This window comes from Pipistrellus hanaki, assembly GCF_964339955.1.
Source record: "Pipistrellus hanaki genome assembly, contig: scaffold_36, whole genome shotgun sequence".
NCBI classification, from domain to species: Eukaryota; Metazoa; Chordata; class Mammalia; order Chiroptera; family Vespertilionidae; genus Pipistrellus; species Pipistrellus hanaki.
The window spans coordinates 230,738-253,272 of NW_028182296.1; the positions used below are offsets into that span (position 1 = coordinate 230,738).

Sequence of the window (22,535 nt, forward strand, 5' to 3'; positions counted from 1 at the left end):
AGAGGTACCTTGGCTCATGGGTCTATGCCCAACCACTGAGCCATGCCACATGGGCAAGCTATGTTTTTTATTGTTGGCTCTATTACACACAGACCAATTTCCCCCATCCTCATCTCCCTGTGCCTTCCTCTACCCAGCCTTCACCGTTTCTAGACACTCAGACATTTTGGCTTTGTGCATGGACTATGCATATTTGTATATACTTTTTAAATATTTTTTATTGATTTCAGAGAGAGGAAGGGAGAGGAGAGATAAATACATTAATGATGAGAGAGAATCACTGATTAGCTGCCTGCTGTGTATCCCTACCCTCACCCAACTGAGAATTAAACCTACAAAGCAAGTATGTTCCCTGACCAGGAATAGAACCATGACCTCAAGGATCATATGTCAGTGCTCAACCATTGAGACATACCAGGTGCGCTGCATTATTTAAGGTAAAAATGTATTTTTAAAAATAAACATTTTGTTGATATTTTACAGAGTGGAAGAGAGTGGGAAAGAGAGTTAGAAACATCAATCAGCTGCCTCCTGCACACTCCCTATTTGTATGTGCCCACAACCAAAATACATGCCCTTGATGAGAATCCAACCTGCTACCCTTGAATCCTTAGCCCAATGTTCTTTACACTAAGCCAAACCGATTAGGACTAAAATGAAATAAAAGAATATTTTTTAACATGGATAGTATTACAGATGTCTCCCATTTTTTGCCTGTGCATATATTCTATAGGGGATCTCTCCCAGTTCTCTGTCCTAGGAGATCTGCCAGTCTGTTACAGTGAACCAGGCCTCTGGCCCCATCTTGTCCTTCCCCAGGGTCACTTGCTGAACCACATCACCTTTATTCACCTACTTAATTGGCTGGGATGCTAGCTCTCCTTGGCGTTTGAGAAAACTACATTACCTAGAAAGTATTGCGGCAAACGTAGGTGGAGCTAAAGGGCACTTTTGTTCCAGTGCTTCCGGTTAGGGCGGGACTTCCGCCTTCGTCCTCGTGGTGGACATTTTAAACAACGGATTCTTCAGGGACTCACAGCTTCAGCACACTGGTCCTGAGAAGTAGGAGGCAGAGGAGGCTTAGGACCCAAGGCTCTTGCGGTGCAGGGCATGTCTGAGGCGCCTGGAGCCCCAACAGCCCGAGATTGGCATCTCCGTGCCTCCCGACACCTCTCTGCTCACAGCGTCCCCGCAGCCTGACCCCCGGAACCCTCCAGCCTGGGGAGCGGGCCTCTCAGGTTCTGCCACCCAGGTCTCAGCGCTCAGGATGGTGAGTCCCTCCTGGTGACACATGGGTGATGGGAAGAGGGTGGAAGGCGGCAGTGCCACCTTGTAAGGAGGCGATGGTGGGACTGAGCTGGGAGGATTCAGGAACCCAGGCCCGTTGTGGGTGTAAACTAAGGCAACAACGTGATGAGGAGTTTTACTTTCGTTTTCAAACGCTGGGGCCACAGATGGTTGTGAAAAAAAGAGGGATATTGCCGAAACCTGTTTGGCTCAGTGGATAGAGCGTCGACCTGCGGACTGAAAGGTCTTGGGTTCAATTCCGGTCAAGGGCATGTACTGTGGTTGTAGGCACATCCCCAGTAGTGGCGCTTGCAGGATGCAGCTGATCAATGTTTCTCTTGATGTTTCAAACTCTCATCTCTCTCAATTCCTGTCTGTATAAAATCATTAATATATATATATATATATATATATATATATATATATATATGTATTTTATTTTTATTTTTTTTAAAGAGGGACATTTTCTGATGGAGGGTTCTAACTTTTCCTGACATTGCTCAGAGGAAGAACAGACTAGGAGACAGAGGACAGCAGCTGTGGACAGGAAGTAGAAGTCCTTTAAATGAGAAGGGAACTGGAAGAGTGAGCACTGAGGACTGAGCCCTGAGATCATACAGGCACCAGGAGGGCACCTGGCCTCAGGGCTGGGCAAGGGCACTGAGCAGCCTGAGCCCATAGAACCTGGAGGTGTTTTCCAGGCTCTTAACAGACCATTTTCATTCCATGAATTCCTGCAAATGCAGAATTGATTAGGTTTGTGGAGCTTATTTCAGGTCTCACACACCTGTGGCCTCTGAGATGGTAGAGTCTCGGGACTGTGAGCCGCTCTTGTAGCCCTTGGACCTGGGGACTTTTAGCTGACACTAAGTCCAGGATCCTAAGGCCTGTACTAGGGCTACATGAAGTGGACCTTGCTTTTGGCAACCAGGGTAATGAGTCCTACAGGGCATAGGTTCTAGAATGTGCCATGTCTTGAAGAGTTAGCTGATTCTGAACTCTGCAGGTATTTAAAGATAAATATATATATTTTTTGTAGCATATACTTATACATTTAATCTGCATTGTTTACATTCTCCAGTACCCTTTTTTGAAGTTTAAGCATTAAATAATACAGTAAATGAAGTCTATATTTATAATATTTGTTACACTTCCTGGTGTAAATACTCTCATCATTGTCATTTACAAACTACTAAAATGATGGCACTGAACATAAACATGTTAAGATATATCACTAGCACATCATTATATTTTATTTAAATATGCTGATATTGTAGGTACAAATATGCTCAAGAACTCTCATAATAAAATAAAATTATTGGGAACTGTCCAGTTTTAAAACTTTCTTAAAGTTTGATATAAGTATATTTGATTTAAAGCATATGTTTTTAAGCATATGCTTTTGTGTTTCCATGCATTCCTGAATTGCTGAAACAAACATTCTCTGACCTTATCAGTTGTAGTGGGAGGAGTATGTCCTGAGGTCCCCTGCCAAGCGCCACCAGGTAGGCAGCTTGGCCTCAGGTCCTTTGGCCTGCTGCCAAGGCAGGGGGGCTGCATCCTGAGGTCCCTCATCAAGCCCTGCTGGGTGGGGGCACGGCCTAAGATCCCCCAGCCTGGTGTCAGGGTGGGAGTTGTGCTCAGGTCCCCTGTCAAGCCCCGCTATGTGGTAGGCATGGGCTCAGGTACCCTGGCCCAGTGCCATGGCAGCAGGGTGCAGCCTGAGGTCCCCCGTCAACCCCCATTGGGCACAGGGTGTGGTCTGAGGTCCCCCAACTAGACCTGCTGGGTGGGGGGCAAAGCCTAAGGTCCACCAGCCTGGCACCAAGGGGCTGATGCAGCCTGAGGTCCCCAGTCAAGTCCCATGGGGTTAGTGGGGACCAATCTCAGGTCCCTGCTGATTACTCCTTAAGGCTCATTACAGGAACTTGGCCTCCACTGTGGGTGCTGCCATTTTCGTTACGGAAACCCCTGCCTCCTCTGTGGGCACCACCATCTTTGTGGAATATTCAGTTTGCACATTTCTTCTTTATTATATTGCATAGATAATCTGCTATAGGGGCCCTGTGCAGAGTAAACGGAAGGTTCAAGGCCAACTTGCCATGCCCATGCATACAGAAAAGGACACAAAAGAATTACAATGGCAAAGGCCCCTTATGCCCTTTTTATGTGAGGGTACAATCCCTCAGCAGTAACACTATATATTATATAATGCATAAGAGCACACTTATACATCCTGTTTGTGTTCATTTAGCTTGAGCACCACTAATTGGTATGAGACCTCTTTTGTTTGAGTGTGTAAATATGCTGCCACTGACCAGCCAGGTTGGGGCTGCTCTGTTTGTAATAAACCATCAACCACCTGTAGTCACCCAGGGGTTCTTCCAAATTCCTGCACCAGATGGCTCAAGTCCCTGACGGAGGAACTTGTCACAAACACCTGTTTTTCTCTTCATAGTGTGATATTTTCATATGGAAAGCAAGAAATGGGCCTCTGGGGGTGGTTCAATTGGTTGAACATGCTCCCATGCGCAGAAATGTTTCCAGTTCCAATCCAGTGAGGGCACACAGGAGGGGGCATGTCAGCTGGGTCCTCAGTGTGGGTCCTTGCCAAGACAGCCAATTAGTGTTTTTCTCTTTCAGTCCCTTTAAAAATCAATTTAAACAATATGTTTATAAATCTTATTATTTCTGATCTTCAGGAATAATTGAAACAATAATTTTCACCTCAGTGAGCATTCTGAGTATCATAGAACCTGAAATAATCCTATCTTAAAAGAGATCAATTGAAGACAATGCATGCAAATTATGAGTCTTGTAATTTTCTAGTGTGACAGGGTTTTTTTTTGTTTTGTTTTTTTTGCCATGATCAGTCAGTGATTGGGATCCTAATGCCAACTGTTCGTTCTGAAAATGTAAGCTACCAAAAGGGCAATGCATTGTTAACATTCTCCGATATTCCTATTTAAATCCAAGCCTTCAGTAATGCATTAGTGAAGTCTACATTGGTAATCTTTGTTAATATCCCTGGTGTAAATACTCTCATCATTGTGAGGTTCAAACTGCCAAATAATGGAATTAAACATGGACGAGATAAGATATTTTAGTAACACATCATTATATTTCATTTCAAATATGCTGACATACCAATATTAAATATGTCCAAGAACTTTCTTAATAAGAGTAAAATTATTGGAAAACATCAAGTTTAAATATTTTTAAAAATTTGATTTAAGTAAAATTAATATAAAATGTACATTCAAAAAAAGAAAGAAGGAAACATGCTCTTTTGGTGTTTTTCTGCATGCTTGTGTCACTGAAACTAAGTTCCTCAGGCTCTTATCGGTGGTTTGCTTTTGTCATGAAAAAATAACTGATGCAAAAATACAGTCTACCTTTCAAACAGCTTACTTGAAATTTATTCAATGTGACAAAGATAAAAATTTAACTCTATGAACCCTATTCCAGCCTTACAATACTCTCTATCATCATGATTTTTTGTTGTTGTTGTTTTTGTTTTTTGAATCTATTCTCAGGTACATTATTGGATAATTTTACTTAAAATTCCACATAGGTTTGACGATGCAGTGGGTCAAAAAATGCATCTCAATAATGTCACGATTACAAGTTCCATCCCTGGTCAAGAACCAAACAAAAATGTATAAAAATAATGGTTCTCTCTCTCTCCCTCTCTCTCTCTCCCTCTCTCTCTCTCTCTCTCTCTCTCTCTCTCTCTATATATATATATATATATATAATCTCTTTTTTTAAAATATACTTTATTGATTTTTTACAGAGAGGAAGGGAGAGAGATAGAGAGCTAGAAACGTCCATGAGAGAGAAACATTGACCAGTTGCCTCTTGCACACCCCCTACTGAGGATGTGCCCGCAACCAAGGTACATGCCCTTGACTGGAATCGAACCTGGGAACTTTCAGTCCGCAGATCAACGTTCTACCACTGAGCCAAACCGGTTTCGGCTATATCTTTTTTTCTTTTTTTTACTCACTCTCTAAAACAGGGGTCTTCAAACTACGGCCCGCGGGCCACATGCGGCCTGCAGAGGAGTCTGATCCGGCCCGCCAGGTTTTTTGGGCAGTGAGCGCAGCCGAGGTGTTACAGTAGGAATTAGTAGTTCATATGGTCCGGCCCTCCAACTCTCTGAGGGACCGTGATCTGGCCCCCACTTTAAAAAGTTTGAGGACCCCTGCTCTAAAATATATGTTTTAATCACCCAATTAGTCTACATACTTGTGAACACCAGCACAGCGCAAGGCCCGTGGTGACCAGCAGCCGGGATTCCCATGAGGGCAGAGCAGGCAATGACCCAGAGAAGAGTATGGGAGCTGCCATTGCTGTTAGTGTAGCAGGTGGGGAACCAGGGCTGAGCTGCACACTCACCCCCAGGGGATGATGGCAACAGTGTGATCTATATGATGAAACCACCATAAAATTATCCTCTAGAACAGGCCCTCGTGATCCCTGCACCTTCCAGCTGGATGTGGACCATGACCTCTTTCAGATTCAGGGGGATGAAGTGTCCCGATTCCTCTCAGGTATCAAGGCTGTGAGCAGGACAGGGTCCAGGGAATCTGCCAGAAAGAATTGGTGCTGAGCCATGTGTGTGGTTCTGAGGCACCTCCCTAGTCATAGTCCAGGTTGGTGGCTGCTCTGTTCTTTGGGGCCTTGGTGAGTGGGAAATGAAGCAAGCTCTGCTGCAGGAGTCCCTGGGGGTCATGACCTGGGAGTCAGCATGTGCTCCAAGAAAACTGTGACCTAGGCAGGGCCAGCCTAGTCCACTGTAATGAAGTGCTCCAGCCATTGCTCTGCCCAGAGGGTGAGAGAGCTGTCTCTGCAGAGGCTGATTCCCTGTCTCTCTGGCAGGTGGGGCTGCAAGCTGCTGAGCCAGGTGGTCCCCTGCTGGGTTACAAGTATCTTCAAGTTTGGCCACTAAAGGATGTTCTAGATATTTATCATTCCAAAGAGAGAAAGTGTCCCTGATCTTTCCTTCCTGGATAAGCATCCCCCTGCTGCACTGAGACTGGTCTACTGCCTGCACAGCCCACCCCTCTACACTCTTTTCTGGCTGTGCCTGGGTTGTTTCCACTAAAGATGAGACATGCTCCTCAAGTGAGTTGATGGACCCTGAACTCTGAGTATAGTATGCTGCTGAGGTGTGTGAGTGAAGGAGCAGAGAGGTGGGGGTCTGGCACAGGGCTGGAGAGGGGCACGGTCCTTGAGTGGGTGGGCTGAGGGAAGGCTCTAGGGATGAGAATTTGAATCAGACTGGATGTAGAGGCAGCAGCCAATTGCGTGCAGAGGTGAGACCTGTAAGTACCAGGGGCATGGACACTGTTGACCCCAACTGTTCCAGACTCCAGAGATATAGAGGCCTCTTACCTTAGGAGCTGGTTTTCTAGTGGAGGATAGCCCACAGACAATGAACGGGACAGCTGAGACAGGTGACAGGATCTCGGGCATAAGGTAAAGTCAGTGGTGGTTAGTGGAGGCCTTCCTCAGAAAATTTGAGCAGGCATGGTAGAGTCTAGTTGGAAAGCCTGCTAGCAGATTTCCCCCCTATTCTCCCATTTGGGAGGTGAAGGGAGGTCACTGTGGTTGCTTTGGACAACAGAAATTAGAAAGAGGGTCCTGGCTAGCATTGTGGGCGCTGAGGCAGGACTTGACCTTCTCCTCAGGAGGCCTCACAGTTTGCCTCCCGCCCCAAGCTGCCCTCAGAAAAGCTGATGGGTAGCCCATTCTGAAAAATTATTGCCAGAGGGGAATTCAAAGTCCTGAATGCACATAAAGAATCCAGGGGCTTAACCATGTTTGCTTATTTATGAGTAAAGGTGCATCTGGAAGTTGCTTAAGTTTACTCACCACAAGGATAGTTCTACAGAGGAAAATGACAAATTGTATAAAGAAACAGTGATGATGATCAGCTTCCACAGAATTTCAAAATATTGGCTGGAGGACACAGTAATGGGGCAGATTGTGCAATAGATGAAATCCTATGTGAGATCCTGAGGAGCCTTAGACATTTACAAAAAGCTGTCTCAGGAAATCATCTTTTAAATCCCAGCACCAGCCTCCATGTGACCCTGAGAGGAGTCTTTCTTTAAGAAAGACTGCAAGTTGGCTGACTCATGCCTCCTGTGTCATTGGCCATATTTATAGGCATTAAAACATGGTTTTCACTGGGGAAGGCACAGTTTCTAGTTCACCTTGCACTCTGCTCACTCTAATGTTTAAAGTTATAATGGAATCCCTCAGAAACAGCATCTCTCATGGGAAAGTTAATTTTTATCACTGGAAGATTAACCTAAGTTACGAAAAATAAAGAGATGACTTTAATCAGCAACCAACAGATTTTAGGGCTTAAATAAAAACAAGGTGGGGATCATGACTAGGACATTAATAATGTGTGTGTGTGTGTGTGTTTTGTTTGTTTGTTTTTCTTTTCAGAAATCCATGATATTGATTCTTTTAGCCTGTTATATGAAAGGAGACATACTCCACTGAATTTAGATGGTTCTGACAACTGTTCTAGATATATACCCTATTTTCCCGAAAATAAGACAGTGTCTTAATTTTTGCTCCCAAAGATGCACTAGGTCTTATTTTCAGGTGATGTGTTATTTTTCCATGAAGAAGAATACGGTACACTTTTATTGTTAAATGAAAATAAAGGAAATTTATTACCTGAATACGGTATGGTAGTATGGTAGTTGTCAACACAAACCAGACAAACTGTGAATCCTATAGTATCAAGAATTTACTCATTTATTCAGTGATGATCGAGTCATCATCTTCTGGAACATCATCATAACAATCCAATTCCTGAATTTCCTGGTGAATTTCTTGTGACTCCGTTTCTTTCAGAATCAGTGGACCAAATCTCTCATGTTTAGCCTAGGGGAGTCTTATTTTCAGGGGATGCCTTATATTAAACTCGAAAGGAAGCCTGTAAGTAGGTCTTATTTTCAGAGGATGTCTTATTTTCGGGGTAACACGGTAGTTTTAGATTTAAACATATGTACTTATGTATTGAAACATAAACAGCTTGTTCTTTTAAATTCTGTCCCAGGGAATTGTTTGTTAATTTGAGGGAGGGAGGAGAGTGTGGGAGAGGGAGAGAGAGGGAGAGAGAGAGAGAGAGAGAGAGAGAAAGAGAAATAAAATAAAAAAGAAGAAGCATTGATAGAAAAAGGAAACATGGATCAATTGCCTCCTCTTTGCTTGGTGAAAAAAAATTTAATTTACATACTAGGTAGTTAAGTGCACTTAGCATGAATCAAACAAGCCATCAATTTTTGGGGCTGTGCTTTAAAAGAGGATGTTCCAGTTCACTGAGCCCCCTGAGCAGGGCAGCACCTTAATTCTTAAAGTTTCCTTTAAGAGATTACATTAATATGACTCAGCATTTGTGAGATGCCTAAATTTCTGTGCTCTGGAAGGCACATAATAATGGCAGAAAATCTGTCTTTGTCCAATATTGGCTTCTTTTGCATTTGCTAACCAAAGAATTGAAAGAAAGTCTGCATGACACAGGGCATCCAGGTCGGCGTGTTCTCTGACTTGGTCTGAAACCAGTGAGCTTTCAGGGCAAGGAATGCTGCCCAACCAACTGAAGTGCAATGGCCAGGAAAGAAAATAAATGTGTGTTATTATTTAGTAACTATTGTATTAATTTCATACCAACAACGCTAAAGCTACTTTAGTACACCCTAAATTTACCTCCTGCCCTTCTTTCTGCCTTCCAGCTCTTTTTTTTAAATATTTTTTTTATTAAATTATTATCTGTGTACATATTTTAACATTGCCTCCCCCCCATACATACCCTCCCTCCCCAGAGTTTTGTGTCCATTGGTTGTACTTATATGCATGTATAAAAGTCCTTCGGTTGATCTCTTATCTCCTCCAGATCTCCCTACTCTCCCCACTGTAATTTTAGTCTGCTTGTTGCTTTACTGTGTTTATATTTGACTTTTGGTTTGTCAGTTTATAATGTTCTTTAATATCCGTAAATGAGTGAGGCCATGTGGTATTTCTCTTTTATTGATTGGCTTATTTCGCTCAGCATGATGTTCTCTAGTTCTATCCAGGTTGCTGCAAATGATGAGAATTCCTTCTTTTTTATGGCAGCATTGTGTAGATGTACCATAGTTTTTGGATCCAATCATCTGCTGACGGGCACCTAGGCTGTTTCCAGATTCTAGCTATTGTAGATTGTGCTGCTATGAACATAAGGGTGCATATATCCTTTCTGATTGGTGTTTCTAGCTTCTTGGGATATATTCCTAGAAGTGGGATTACTGGGTCAAATGGGAGTTCCATTTTCAGTTTTTTGAGGAAACTCCACACTGTTCTCCACAGTGGTTGCACCAGTCTGCATTCCCACCAGCAGTGCACGAGGGTTCCTTTTTCTCCACAACCTCGCCAACACTTGTCATTTGTTGATTTGTTGATGTTGGCCATTCTGACAGGTGTGAGATGGTACCGCATTGTTGTTTTGATTTGCATCTCTCGGGTAATTAGTGACTTTGAGCATGTTTTCATGTGCCTTTTGGCCTTTCTTCTGTCTTCTTTTAAAAATATTCTATTTAGGTCCATTGCCCATTTTTTAATTGGATCATTCATCTTCCTTTTATTTAGTTGTATAAGCTGTTTGTAGATGTTGGAGATTAAACCTTTATCAGTGATATCATTTGCAAATATGTTCTCCCACACAGTGGGCTTTCTTGTTTTGTTGATGGTTTCTTTTGCTGTAAAAAAGCTTTTAATTTTGATGTAGTCCCATTTGTTTATTTTCTCTTTAGCTTCCATCGCCCTAGGGCCAGTATCAGTGAAGTTCTTTTGGCAAATGTCTGAGATTTTGTTGCCTGTGGATGTTTCTAGTTTGGGATCCCTGTCTTGTTCCTGTTCTTAGAGGGAATGGTTTCCCGTCTGATGTTTAAGTCCTGTATCCATTTTGAGTTTATTTTTGTGTATGGTGTAAGTTGAATGTGGTCGATCTTTGAGAATGTGCCATGTGCGATTGAGAAGAATGTATATTCTGTGGCTTTGGGGTGGAATGTTCTGAAGATGTCGATTAATTCCATCTGGTCTAGGGAGTCATTTAGGATTGATATTTCTTTGCTGATTTTTTGTTTAGATGGTTTGTCAAAGGGTGACAGTGGGGTATCTTTTTTTCTGAGGTGGGTTTCTTGTAGACCACAGATATATGGGTCTTGTTTTCTTATCCAATCCATTACCCCATGTCTTTTGATTGGAGCATTTAGTCCATTTACATTTAAAGTTATTATTGATAGATACTTATTTGACGCCATTTTTAAAATTTTAAATAAAATCTGCGGTAATGAAGGTCTTTCGCTTCCTCTATTGTTATGATCCAGTCCTGATTTTTAGGCAGGTTTTGCTTTGTTTATTACACTAGAGTCAATTTGTGAATTAGCCTCTGGGGGCAGTGTTTCTAGGTTGACTTCCCAGGCTCTAGAGCTATTTATTTATTTATTTAATTTATTTTTTCCTGTCCTCTCTGAAGCAGGAGCTATTGGGGGGGGGGGGGGGGGGGGCAGGTCCTAGCAATTGCAATCTCTCGCAACTCTCTGATATCCCTCCGAGCCAGATCCAAATGTGTTGCTTTTTAGATATCTCCCCTGTTAGGAGCCCCATCCACTTTCACAGGTGACACCCGCCCAACAGTTGGGGCTTCCACTTGTAATCACCGCCCTTGTCCTCCAGCTTCCGCGAGCTTTGTGCGCGCAGGCTTTTGTCTTCGCCGCGAGCACTCTCTACCCTCTCCCCGTGGAATCTGACCTTTTCGCCGAGCAGTGGGGCACTCCTGGGGGGCCAGGTGTTTGCGCCGCCTGGGATCCGCGTTCTGGGGGATCACAGCTGCTTGGTGGTCTCTGCGGCTGTGGATATTCAGGCCTCTGATACGATCCTATCTTCCTCTCAAGATGGCGAGGTTTCCCCGTCCAAGCCTGTAGGTAGCTCCGGGCAGGGACTTAGCCCGCTTGGGTGCCTCCTTGTGAGGGGTACCTCTGTCAGCGGCCCCCCAGCAGTTTCTTCTGGTGTTCGCTGTCTCCCAGCTTGCTAATAAACACTCACAGCTCAACACCATAAGCTGCTCTCTCTTTCTGCTTCGGGACAGGGCTCAGAATCCGCCCATCTATTCTTCCGCCATCTTACCTTCTCCTGCCTTCCAGCTCTTAATAAAATCACTCATTTCTCTTTCTTGAAAAGATTATTTATATTTTTCATAATATTAAACACTATAATTTGTGTAAGCCTTAACAAATATTGAACTCTTTCATGGTACACAGTTATTTCACGATTGAACACTAATTCATATATATATATATATATATATATATATATATATATATATACACACACACACACACACACACACAAAGGGAATTATGATGTGCTCATCCAGTTAGGGCCGGACTTCTGCCTTCCTCCTCCAGGTGGCGATTTTTACATTTTAGGGTTTTTTTTTCATGCATTCTCAGGCTTTAGGGCACTAGTCAGGAGTAGGAGGAGGCCTGGGGTCAGCTTCCTGTGGTGCAGGGTGTTTCTGAGGCACCGGGACACCAACAGCTCGAGATTGGCATCTCTGTGCTTCCCAGTTCCTCTCTGCTCACAACGTTTTAGCAGCCTGACCCCACGGAACCCTCCAGCCTGGGGAGCAGGCCTCTCAGGTCTAACACTAAGGATGGTGAGTCCCTCCTGATGGCTGATGAGGAAGCTGGTGGAAGTTGCAGTGCCACTTTGTAAGGACGTGATGGTGACACTGAGCAGGGAGTATTGGAAAACCCTGGCCTGTTCTGAGTGTAAAGGCAACAGTGAGATGAAGTGTGGTTTTGCATGAGGAGTTTTGCTTTCAAGCTCAGAACACTGGGACCATAGATGGTTGTGGGGGGAAAAAAAAAAGGGACATTTTATGAAGTAGGATTCAAGCTTTTCCTAACATTTCTCAGTGGAAGAGTAGACTAGAAGACAGAGGACAGCAGCTGTGGACAGGAAGGGGCATTCCTGTAAATGGTAAGGGTAAGGGAACTGGAAGAGTGAGCACTGAGGACTGAGATACAGGCACCTAGAGTGCACCTAGCCTCTGGGCTGGGCAAGGACACTGAGCACCCTGAACACATAGAGCCTGGTGGTTGCCAGGCTCTCAACAGACCATAATCTTTTCACAAAATCCTGTAAATGTATAATTGATTACGTATATGGGTTTGTGGAACTTATTTCAGCACCTCACACACTTGTGGCCCGTGAGATTGTAGGGTTGTGGGACTATCACTGCTCTTGTATTCCTTGGACCTGGGCACTTTCAATAGACACTTAGCCGAGAATCCTAAGGCCAGAAGTAGGGGTTCATGATGTGGACCTTGTTTCTGACAACCAGTGTAGTCAGTATGAGGTCCTCCACACATAGGTTCCAGAATGTGCAAAGAGTAAAGAGAGCTGAATCAGGAACCTGTATGGTATGTCTATAAAAATACATATTTAGCCGAAACCAGTTTGGCTCAGTGGATAGAGCATCGGCCTGTAGACTGAAAGGTCCCAGGTTCGATTCCGGTCAAGGGCATGTGTACTTTGGTTGGGGGCACATCCCTAGTGCAGAGTGTGCAGGAGGCAGCTGGTCGATGTATCTCTCTCATCGATGTTTCTAGCTCTCTATCCTTGTCCCCTTCTCAATAAAATATATATTTTAAAAAATACATATATATATTTTTATTGATGTTAGATGTAGAAAGGATGGGGGGGGGGGGTGGTGAGAGAGACAGAGCAACAGGGAGGAGCAAAAAATAGGTATTGGTTGCCTCCTGCAAATATCTACTGTGGATCCAGCCCACAGCCCAGGCATGTGACCTCACACCACTGCATGGGTCAATGCTCAACAAAATGAGATAAATCATTTAGGACAGTATATCACTTTAGTACAGGGAATCATGGTCAGGTTGGTAATGATAGTAGTTGTTCAGAAGGCATAGTGTGAGCCTGAGGACTAACTCTCTTCCTGGGGCCACTGTTTGTGAGAAGTAGGTGTCACAACACAGCACAGGGACAGAAATTGTCATGTAGAGTGTGGGTAAAAGATAATTGTTTAGCAGTGGCCAAAACCTTTAAAAGAAGAGTGGACCTGAGATTAGACGAGGTCAAAGAGTAATTTAAACAAGATGATTCTAAGTCTGGTACATAACAACTTTTCTAAACTTTCACCAGGATTTTCTTGTGAGTCTTGTGCCCTGGCTATGGGGAGTTGCAGTCAGTGTTGTGGATTAGCTAGAAGACTTGAGTGGTCATCTGTGAGATTCACTGGGAATGGTTCAGGGGGCCATCGGGGCTGGGACTTGAGTGAAGGTTAAGTGAGAATTGCTGGCTCTGACTAATGAATGAACATTAACTGCAGCATAAGAGGAGGTGGGCTATAGATACTTGAGATCTGATTGTTGTTCTTAATAGTTGAGGTTGAAAGAAAGAAACAGTCATGGAAAGAGGCCTATATAGCAGGAATCAAGGCTGTGTCTATGATTGTGGACTATCAGAGTCTGGGCAGTGCTTGATCCTGATTCAATATGGCAATCATCCTCTGTACCAGACATGCTGACTAAAAGGCAAGGAGATCCTGATCCTCTCAGGAGGAATGGGGGCTCCTTGATGAGGCTCAGAGACGTCTGTACTGCAATGTCACGGGGCTGGGGAAGTGCAGGTTTTAAGGGAGGTGTGGTACAAAGAGTGATGTGCACTCAGAGAGGGAATGTGAATTCATGGCCACAGCACCATGACATTGACATGAGTGACTGAAGAAAGAGTCCATTTCAGTGGTTCCTAGATGTAACAATAAGGTAAGAGAGGACTAGATTTTGGAGGTGGTGAACTATAATTTTGGAAAATAAGGTTATTAGGAAAAAATTTATCCACAACACAGCATATTTGCATTTCCATTGAAATGGTGCCTCTGGGAAGGAAGCTGTGTGAGATGAGTGTTGTTCAGGGTACTATGTGCAGCAGGTAGTACAAAGCAATGGCCTCACCGATTGGGATTGGGATCAAAACGTTGACGTGTGATGCCATGTTTTTAGTGTCTTAGAGGAGTAATCTGAGGGACTACAATGCTATTTCCTGAGAAAACAGTATCAAATCACTCCCACTGTCTTTATGGCCAATATCCCTCAAAAACCTATACTTTTGATATCCAATCTATTGATAAGAGGCAGTGTGACGTACATGGGAGAGCCCGAGCTCAGGTATCTTCTATCTACTCAACTGCCTTAATTGTTGGAAGAAAAATATCAGCACGAATATAAGAAGACAGTTCCTTTCGTGGAATTAAGGCCTGACATTTTCTCAAATGTGAAGAGTGGAAAGAGCAGATGGATTTGGAGGGTAGGTAGTAGGATAGACTTATAATATTGGGAGTGACTCTGATTATTAGTTGTACTGTCCCCATTATGACAGGCTGTGAACTTTGAGGATGTGGCCATTACCTTCTCTCAGGAGGAATGGGGGCTCCTTGATGAGGCTCAGAGACGTCTGTACTGCAATGTCATGCTGGAAGTGTTTGCACTTGTATCATCTGAAGGTAAGATCTTCATGTTTTCCCAGTGTCCTGAGGTGATGATTTCTCTTCCTTTATTCCTCAGGCATAGCTTTCTCTCTCCCACAGCCAGAACATTGCCTCTGCTAATTTCCCCCACTGTCCTGTCAAATGTGCTGTTGCCGCCAGCCTACTCAAGGACTCCAAGATCATCAATAACACCTGTTATCTCAAAAAGTGTTAGGGAGTTAAGTGTTAGGGAGTCAGGCGTCTTGCAGTCAGTTTAATGGGTCTCAGTTTGGACTTTCTCTTCAAGGGAAACTAACAGTGTCCACATGCATGGCTTCGTAAGGGTTCTTTGCAGCAGCTTCGGCCATGTTATGGTTTTTTATCAACATGAACCATGGGCTGTTCTTCTAAGGCCCCTATTCAAATTCTGTAATATTTTCTTCCCTGAATACTATAGCAAGTGTGGCTCAGGCCCAGTGCTGACTGCTCACTACTTCATCACCTGTTCCTCTGCACTGGTGCCTCTGCAGTATTCTGCAACATTGGCTTGCACATGTGTTATGAGTTGCACTTACATATGTGCTAAAGAATTTTCAAAACTTACTACTCCTTTATTGATATTTACTTGAAGTAAGATGGGACCAACGTCCTTCCCATCTCTCTCGATCCCCAACAGATAAGTCATGGTGAATGCTGTTAGGTAAAGGATGAGCTGGAGATCCATATTCTAATCCATGTGGTGCTTTGCAGGTTTGTATCATACTTCTGTTGAGGCCTCCTTGTCTTGGGATCTTCATTAGCCCAAAAAAGTCACAAGAGCCTCCTTTTTTTTTTTTTTTTTTTTTTTTTTTAAAGAGCCTCTTATTCATTCTTCCTGCACATCTTTTATAATCGAATAATTTCATGGAACCAACATGTAATGTGTAACACACTTTTACAATGAGACTTCCCCCTGTCACACAGTCAATATTCATTTTCTCACCATTTCTCACTTTTCAGGTTGCTGGCATAAAATGGATGATGAGGAGTCCTGTTCTGAGCATAGCATATCTGTACAAGGAGAATCACAGGACAGGGCTTCTAAGACAGCTCCAACCACCCAGAGGACGCCTCTGTGTAAGCAGTGTTTCTATGTGTTACAACATATTTTTCACCTAACTGGTTCACATTCAGCATACTTTGAGCAGAAAGACTTCTGTAGTGATACATGTGTTGGAGACTTATGTTTCAGTGCATACCCTTACCAGCAGCAGAGGAATGAATGTGGAGATGAGTCCTGGAAACAAGCTATGGACTGGGCATCCTATATGAGCAGGTACAGCTTCTACCTATCGATGGTGCCTTCAACTTGCAGGGAGGTTGGGGAAGATTTGCAGTACACCTTGGAGCTTCACCAGCACCAGGCCACTCTCAACATCGAGAAGCTACACTGTGATGGTGAGGTTTCACGGGAATTTCCTGATTATAAAAGTGATCATCGGTGGAGTGACTGTGAAAATGCTGCAAGCCATATCTTGAAAGTTGTTCAATGTCAAGGTGAATTTTCTAGAGAAGTGACTTATGAGTGTAAGAAATGTAGGAAAGTATTTAGACGATTCTTTAACCTCATTGGACATAAGAGAGTTCATCCTGGAAAAGAGATGTATGAGTGTAGTGAATGTGGGGTTTCCTTCCGTCGAAGAGCTCACCTCACTGTACACCTCAGACTTCACACTGGAGAGAAGCCATATGAGCATACTGAATGTGGGAAGTCTTCTATACAAAAATGTAACCTTATTAAAAGTCAGAGAATTCGCACTGGACAGAAGCAATATGAGTGTACTAAATGTGGGAAGTCCTTCAGTGATAGAAGTGCACCCTTTAAACACAAGAGAGTTCACAATGTAGAGAAGCCCTATGAGTGTACTGAGTGTGCGAAGACATTTAGCCAAAAATCTCACCTTATTATACATCCGAAAGTCCACACTGGAGAAAAACCAAATGAATGTACTAAATGTGGGAAGTCCTTCAGTGAACGAAGTAAACTCATTAAACACCAAATAGTTCACACTGGAGAGAAACCATATGAGTGTAGTGAATGTGGGAAGTGCTTCAGAGAAACAAGTAAACTGATTAAACACCAGAGAGTTCACAATGGAGAGAAGCCATATGAGTGTACTGAATGTGGGAAGTCCTTCAGTGAAAGAAGTAAATTGATTAAACACCAAAGAGTTCACACCAAAGAGAAGCCATATGAGTGTACTGAATGTGGGAAATCTTTTAGCCAAAAAACTCACCTTATTATACATCGGCAAGTCCACACTGGAGAGAAGCCATATGAGTGTACTGAATGTGGGAAGTCTTTTAGCCAAAAATCAATTCTGATTACACACCAGAGAGTTCACACCGGAGTGAAGCCATATGAGTGTACTGAGTGTGGGAAGTCTTTTAGCCAAAAATCAATTCTTATTATACACCAGAGAGTTCACACGGGAGAAAAGCCATATGAGTGTAATGAATGTGGAAAGTCCTTCAGTGATAGAAGTGCACTCATTAAACACCAGAGAGTACACACTGGAGAGAAGCCATATGAGTGTACTGAATGTGGGAAGTTTTTTAGCCAAAAATCTCACCTTATTATACATCAGCAAGTCCACAATGGCGAAAAGCCATATGAGTGTAATGAATGTGGAAAGTCCTTCAGTGATAGAAGTGCACTCATTAAACACCAGAGAGTTCACACTGGAGAGAAGCCATATGAATGTACTGAATGTGGGAAATCTTTTAGCCAAAAATCTTACCTTACTATACATGGTAAAGTCCACACTGGAGAGAAGCCATTTGAGTGTCCTGAATGTGGGAAATGTTTTATCCGAAAATCTGACCTTATTAGACATCTGAATGTCCACACTGGAGAGAAGCCATATCAGTGTAATGAATGTGGAAAGTCCTTCAGAGATAGAAGTGCACTCTTTAAACACCAGAGAGTTCACACCGGAGAGAAGCCATATGAGTGTACTGAATGTGGGAAGTCTTTTAGCCAAAAATCAATTTTGATTACACACCAGAGAGTTCACACTGGAGAGAAGCCATATGAGTGTATTGAATGTGGGAAGTCTTTTAGCCAAAAATCAATTCTTAATGCACACCAGAGAGTTCACAATGGAGAGAAGCCATATGAGTGTACTGAATGTGGGAAGTTCTTTAGTTACAGAAGTGCACTCTTTAAACACCAGACAGTACACACTGGAGAGAAGCCATATGAGTGTACTGAATGTGGGAAGTCTTTTATCCGAAAATCTGACCTTATTGGACATGTGAAAGTCCACACTGGAGAGAAGCCATATGAGTGTAATGAATGTGGACAGTCCTTCAGTGATAGAAGTGCACTCTTTAAACACCGGAGAGTTCATATCGGAGAGAAGCCATATGAGTGTACTGAATGTGGGAAGTTCTACAGTCAAAGAAGTACATTAACTAAACACCAGAGAGTTCACACTAGAGAGAAGCCATACGAATCTTAATGAATTTGGGAAGCCCTTAAGCCAAAAATCTAGTCTTATTAAACATCTGAAAGTTCACACTGGAGAAGAGTGTTTAATGTGCAGGAATATTTTATTTTAGTCACTTAAAATAACACTAAAGGTGACTGTTTGGCACCTATTTTTTTTTTTTTTTTTTATCTTAAACTTTTTAATGGAACATATAGTGTTCTATATTCTTCATGTGTTTCCAGTACAAGTAAGAATTGAAGGATATTCCCAGAACTACTATCTGATACATTTGTAGCTCAAGAGATTTTTTTATTGAATTATGCTTTTATGAATTCTTTTAATTCCTAATTCACCAACCTGTAAATTGCTTACCGTGCTCTGTCTGGTTTATGATTTTTTAGTAAAGATATTTTTCTCTATTACCTTAATTTTTTTATTTTATTTTTTATTTTCACTTCTAGGGATGATTGTCAAGTACAATTATGATATATCATCCTAGAGTTAAGTTATTGTTTGGAGTTAACATATTGTTTGAATCCCAACCTTTCTATGCTTTTGGAGGTACAGCATAATAACAGACAATTACACTTTAACCAATATTGGTTTATAACTCATTGCTGCCCAAGGCCTTGAAAGAAAGAGTACTTGACTTTGTGGTTTTAGTTTTGCATATTTGATCCCAGCGCATATGATTTTTTTTCTCTCTCTCATATTGATGTCTCTCTCAATATCTCTCTTCTTCTCCCCTTCCATTGCTCGCTCTCTCTCTCTCTCTCTCTCTCTCTCTCTCTTAAAATATCCTTAGATGAGGATTATAAAAAAATGCAAACATTCACTCTGGTGCCCTGAGATGAGGCCTCTGTCTGCACAGCCTAACTTAACTCACTCTTTCATACCTTTGCCTTGGACATTCCCGCTATAGCTGGGTACACTGTGTCCTTCCCAGGGTTCGGAAGAGAGGAGGCCCAGTCAAAGCACAGGGGGAATTGGGATTCTGTGTCTGTCTGAGATGTGCTGGCCTGGTCTCTTCTATCTCCATCCAAAGTGAATCTTCCCACCCCCTTAGGCACCTTGCTGCTGTAAATGAACCCACTTCTATATCTGGGAGAAACCCCTTGGTGCTTTGGACCCCAAAATCAGTTCACTTAGAAAGTCCTGCCTCCAACAACCCACTCATACCCCTGAGACCCTCTGGTGTTTAAGTCTCTTTTCCATGTTAGGGATTATTTTGCTGTTTGATTTTACCTAAAATAAAGCACTCCTCTCTTCTCCCCCTTACCCAAACAGTCCTGGAGGTAGCGTGGATGCTACAGGAGATGGTGCTGTATATTTTGAGTGGTGAGAACAAGCTGCAATACAAGCATTTCCAGAAGGAGAGGGTTTGTCTCATTATAAGTCCACTTTCTGAGGTTGAGATGTGGTTGGTGTACCCCCTCCCTAAGTTTTTCCTTTGCATAGAAGACCTTAAATGAGGTGATAGTTTTTGGTTTATGGGGAATAGTGGGCTGCTGGGATGTATGGTTGAGGGGCAGGGAGGTTGGGTTCCTGTGAATATCCTTTTGCCACTTCATCGGCCAGGTTCCTTGAGTGGGTGGGCTTAGGGAAGCTGTAGGGATGAGAATTTGGATCAGGTTGGATGGAGGGTCAGCAGCCATGGGTGAGCATAATGGACAAATATAAAGATCGAAGCCGTGGATACTGTTAAGCCCAACTGTTTCATGTACTGTAAATGCAGATTCCTCTGTCCTTGGGAACTGGCATCTAGTGGAGGACAGCCCACAAAGAATGGAGGACAGTCCACAAAGCCGGCTATGACTGGTAACAGCAGTATGGGGTAATTTGAAACTAGAGTTGGTCAGTGGGCACTTCACTGAAGAGTTCTGTGAAGGGCTGGCAGACTCCAGGTAGTAGCCTGAAGGGAGCATGTCCTGTGCATTTGCACCTGTATGGAAATCACTCTGGCTGCTTTGAACACCAAGGATCAGGAAGTGGTAAAAAATAAATAAATGGTGGCCAATTAAACAGTAGTATTGTGAATCTCATCCTGAGCCCGATTGAAAATACAACTAAATCAAATAACATCCACTTGTATTAACAAATTAGATGCAGCTGAGCAAACCATTTACGACTAGGAAGGGCAGATGAGAATGTCAAGAACTGGGAAGTGGACTTTCCAGGGACAGCAACCAGTGGGTCAAGAGGGTGAGGAGAAAGCTGTGTCGCAACAAAGCTGTGTCCCTTCACGAGGTGGGTAACATCCAAGTGCGTAAAGGAAAAGCCACAGGGAAGCTGGCTGCTGGGGATACTGGACCAAAGGCAAAAGCCCCAAAAGGCTGCCCCATGAAAGAAGGGCCATACAGCGTGGTGCTGGGGAGAGACAAAAATGCAGTTTCGTTGATTTGGTTTGGTTTTGTCTTTGCTTGTATTCTCTAAACCCAGAACACAGGACTTTTCTATTGCAAACACTCAACTGGGGCTTTGGAGCTGGGAGAGAGGCACAGACTTAAGGTGCCTGAGGAGGAAAGCAGGACACGGAGACATAGCCAAGAGTCCTGCATTGGGACATTCTTTTTTTTTTTTTTTTTACTTTAAACTTTTATTTTTTAAATTGTTACGTAAGTCTCCTTCACCCCTTGCCTTTGACCTCTGTCTCCCTGCTCCTGCCCAAAAGCACATGCCCTCACCCTTTTGCTATCTATGCCAACTGGTTATGCTCATATGCAAGCATACAAGTCCTTTGGTTGATCTTTGACACCCTCCCCTCCTGGGCCTTCCCTCTTAGTTTGGATGGTCTGTTCAATGCTTCTGTGACACTGGCTGTATTTTTTTGAATCAGTTTACCGTATTTTCCGGCATATAAGACGACACTGTGTTCTAGTAAAAAGCCTGCTCAGATTGACCAGAGTCAGAGAAGCGGTCTATTAAAAAAAGAACTGGTGTTGCCTCGGAAGTGTGGGGTAGTCTTATACAGCGAATATAGGCCTAAACCTATGTTTTAACTGTAAAATTAGGGGGGTCGTCTTATACGCTGGAAAATACGGTATTCATTATATTGCACAAATCAGTGAGGTCATGTGATATTTATCCATCTCTGATGGCTTTATTTCCCTTAGCATAATACTGTATGGGTCCATTGATGCTGTTGCAAATAATAAGATTTCCTCCTTTTTTACAACAGCATAATATTCCCTTGTGTGGATGCAGCACAGGTTTTGAATCAACTCATCTGCTGATGGGCATTTAGGCTGTTTCCAAATTTTAGCTCTTATAACTACCATTGTGCTGCTCTGAACATGGGTGTGCATATATGCTTTCTGAGTGGTGTTTCTGACCTTTGGGGATTTATTGCTAGCAGTGTGACATACTTAATCTTTGAAACCTAAGTGGCCAATTTTCCCCAGAAAAGCTATCCTATCCTAGTAGACTCAGGGAAGCAGATACTTTCTGCCACACCCTGCATTTTGACCTTAACCAAAAAAAAAAAAGGGCAGAGGCTAAGTTTATGGGTCCTTAATAGTCCCAAAGACCCTTCAGTGTCTGTATAGGAAAAGAGACTGGTCCATCCTTCTATTCTTAGAATCCTATCTATTAAAAGAGCAATAGGCAAATTAACCATCACTTCACTACAATTGCAAGCCAAGCCCATCAGTCAATCTGGACCGACTATGCAAATTAACCCCAAGAAGATGACTGCAGCCAGAGGGAGATCAGAAGGGAGGCTTGACCTTCGCATCCCAGGAGGGGAGGAGAGGATGCAGCACTCACTGGAGGCCTGCAGTTGCACAGATCTGCAAACCCCTGTGTCGCGGCCAGGAGGATGTCAATTGGGTCCACCATGGTGGCTGTCCCTGCAATCGCGCACCTTCTGGGCCAGGAGGCGGGAACTGCACTGCCACTCCTTGGCACTGATGACCTGCAGGTGTTACTTCCGCTTGGCCCACAAGCTCCACTTGGCACAGTTGCCCCTGCCACCATCGCCATGTGGGGAATACATGCTGCCCTCCAGTGACCCACCTCCTCTGCTCAGAGGCTCTTCCAGTGTGCTGTACACAGGCCCAGAGCAGCCTGGGTGGGGCGGGATGCCTGCGAGTTCTGCTCACTGGCTGCTTTGCACTGCATGTGCTGCCCATGCCCAGAGTTTGCTGGCCAAGGCTATGAAGGCAGGCGTCTTTCCGCACCTTTCCCACTGGCCTCTCTGTGTCTGAACACGCTGC

The 22,535-nt window shown here is 43.4% G+C and overlaps 1 protein-coding gene across 3 annotated transcripts in view; it reads left to right on the forward strand.

Annotated features, from left to right (window-relative positions):
* The first annotated feature begins 1,009 nt into the window (after positions 1 to 1,009).
* Positions 1,010 to 22,535, forward strand: part of LOC311615898 (uncharacterized protein) — a 285,140-nt gene continuing 263,614 nt past the window's right edge. Inside the window, exons 1-4 of one of the 3 annotated variants that reach the window (XM_084907007.1) lie at positions 1,010 to 1,270; positions 11,808 to 12,013; positions 14,761 to 14,884; positions 15,848 to 18,662. In XM_084907007.1, coding sequence (XP_084763133.1) covers positions 12,011 to 12,013; positions 14,761 to 14,884; positions 15,848 to 18,351 — 2,631 coding nt within the window. In that variant the 5' untranslated portion in view covers positions 1,010 to 1,270; positions 11,808 to 12,010 and the 3' untranslated portion in view covers positions 18,352 to 18,662. Of the gene's footprint in view, positions 1,271 to 11,807; positions 12,014 to 14,760; positions 14,885 to 15,847; positions 18,663 to 22,535 lie in introns of those variants that run through there. The other 2 variants (XM_084907006.1, XR_014793824.1) reach the window with 2 other exon arrangements.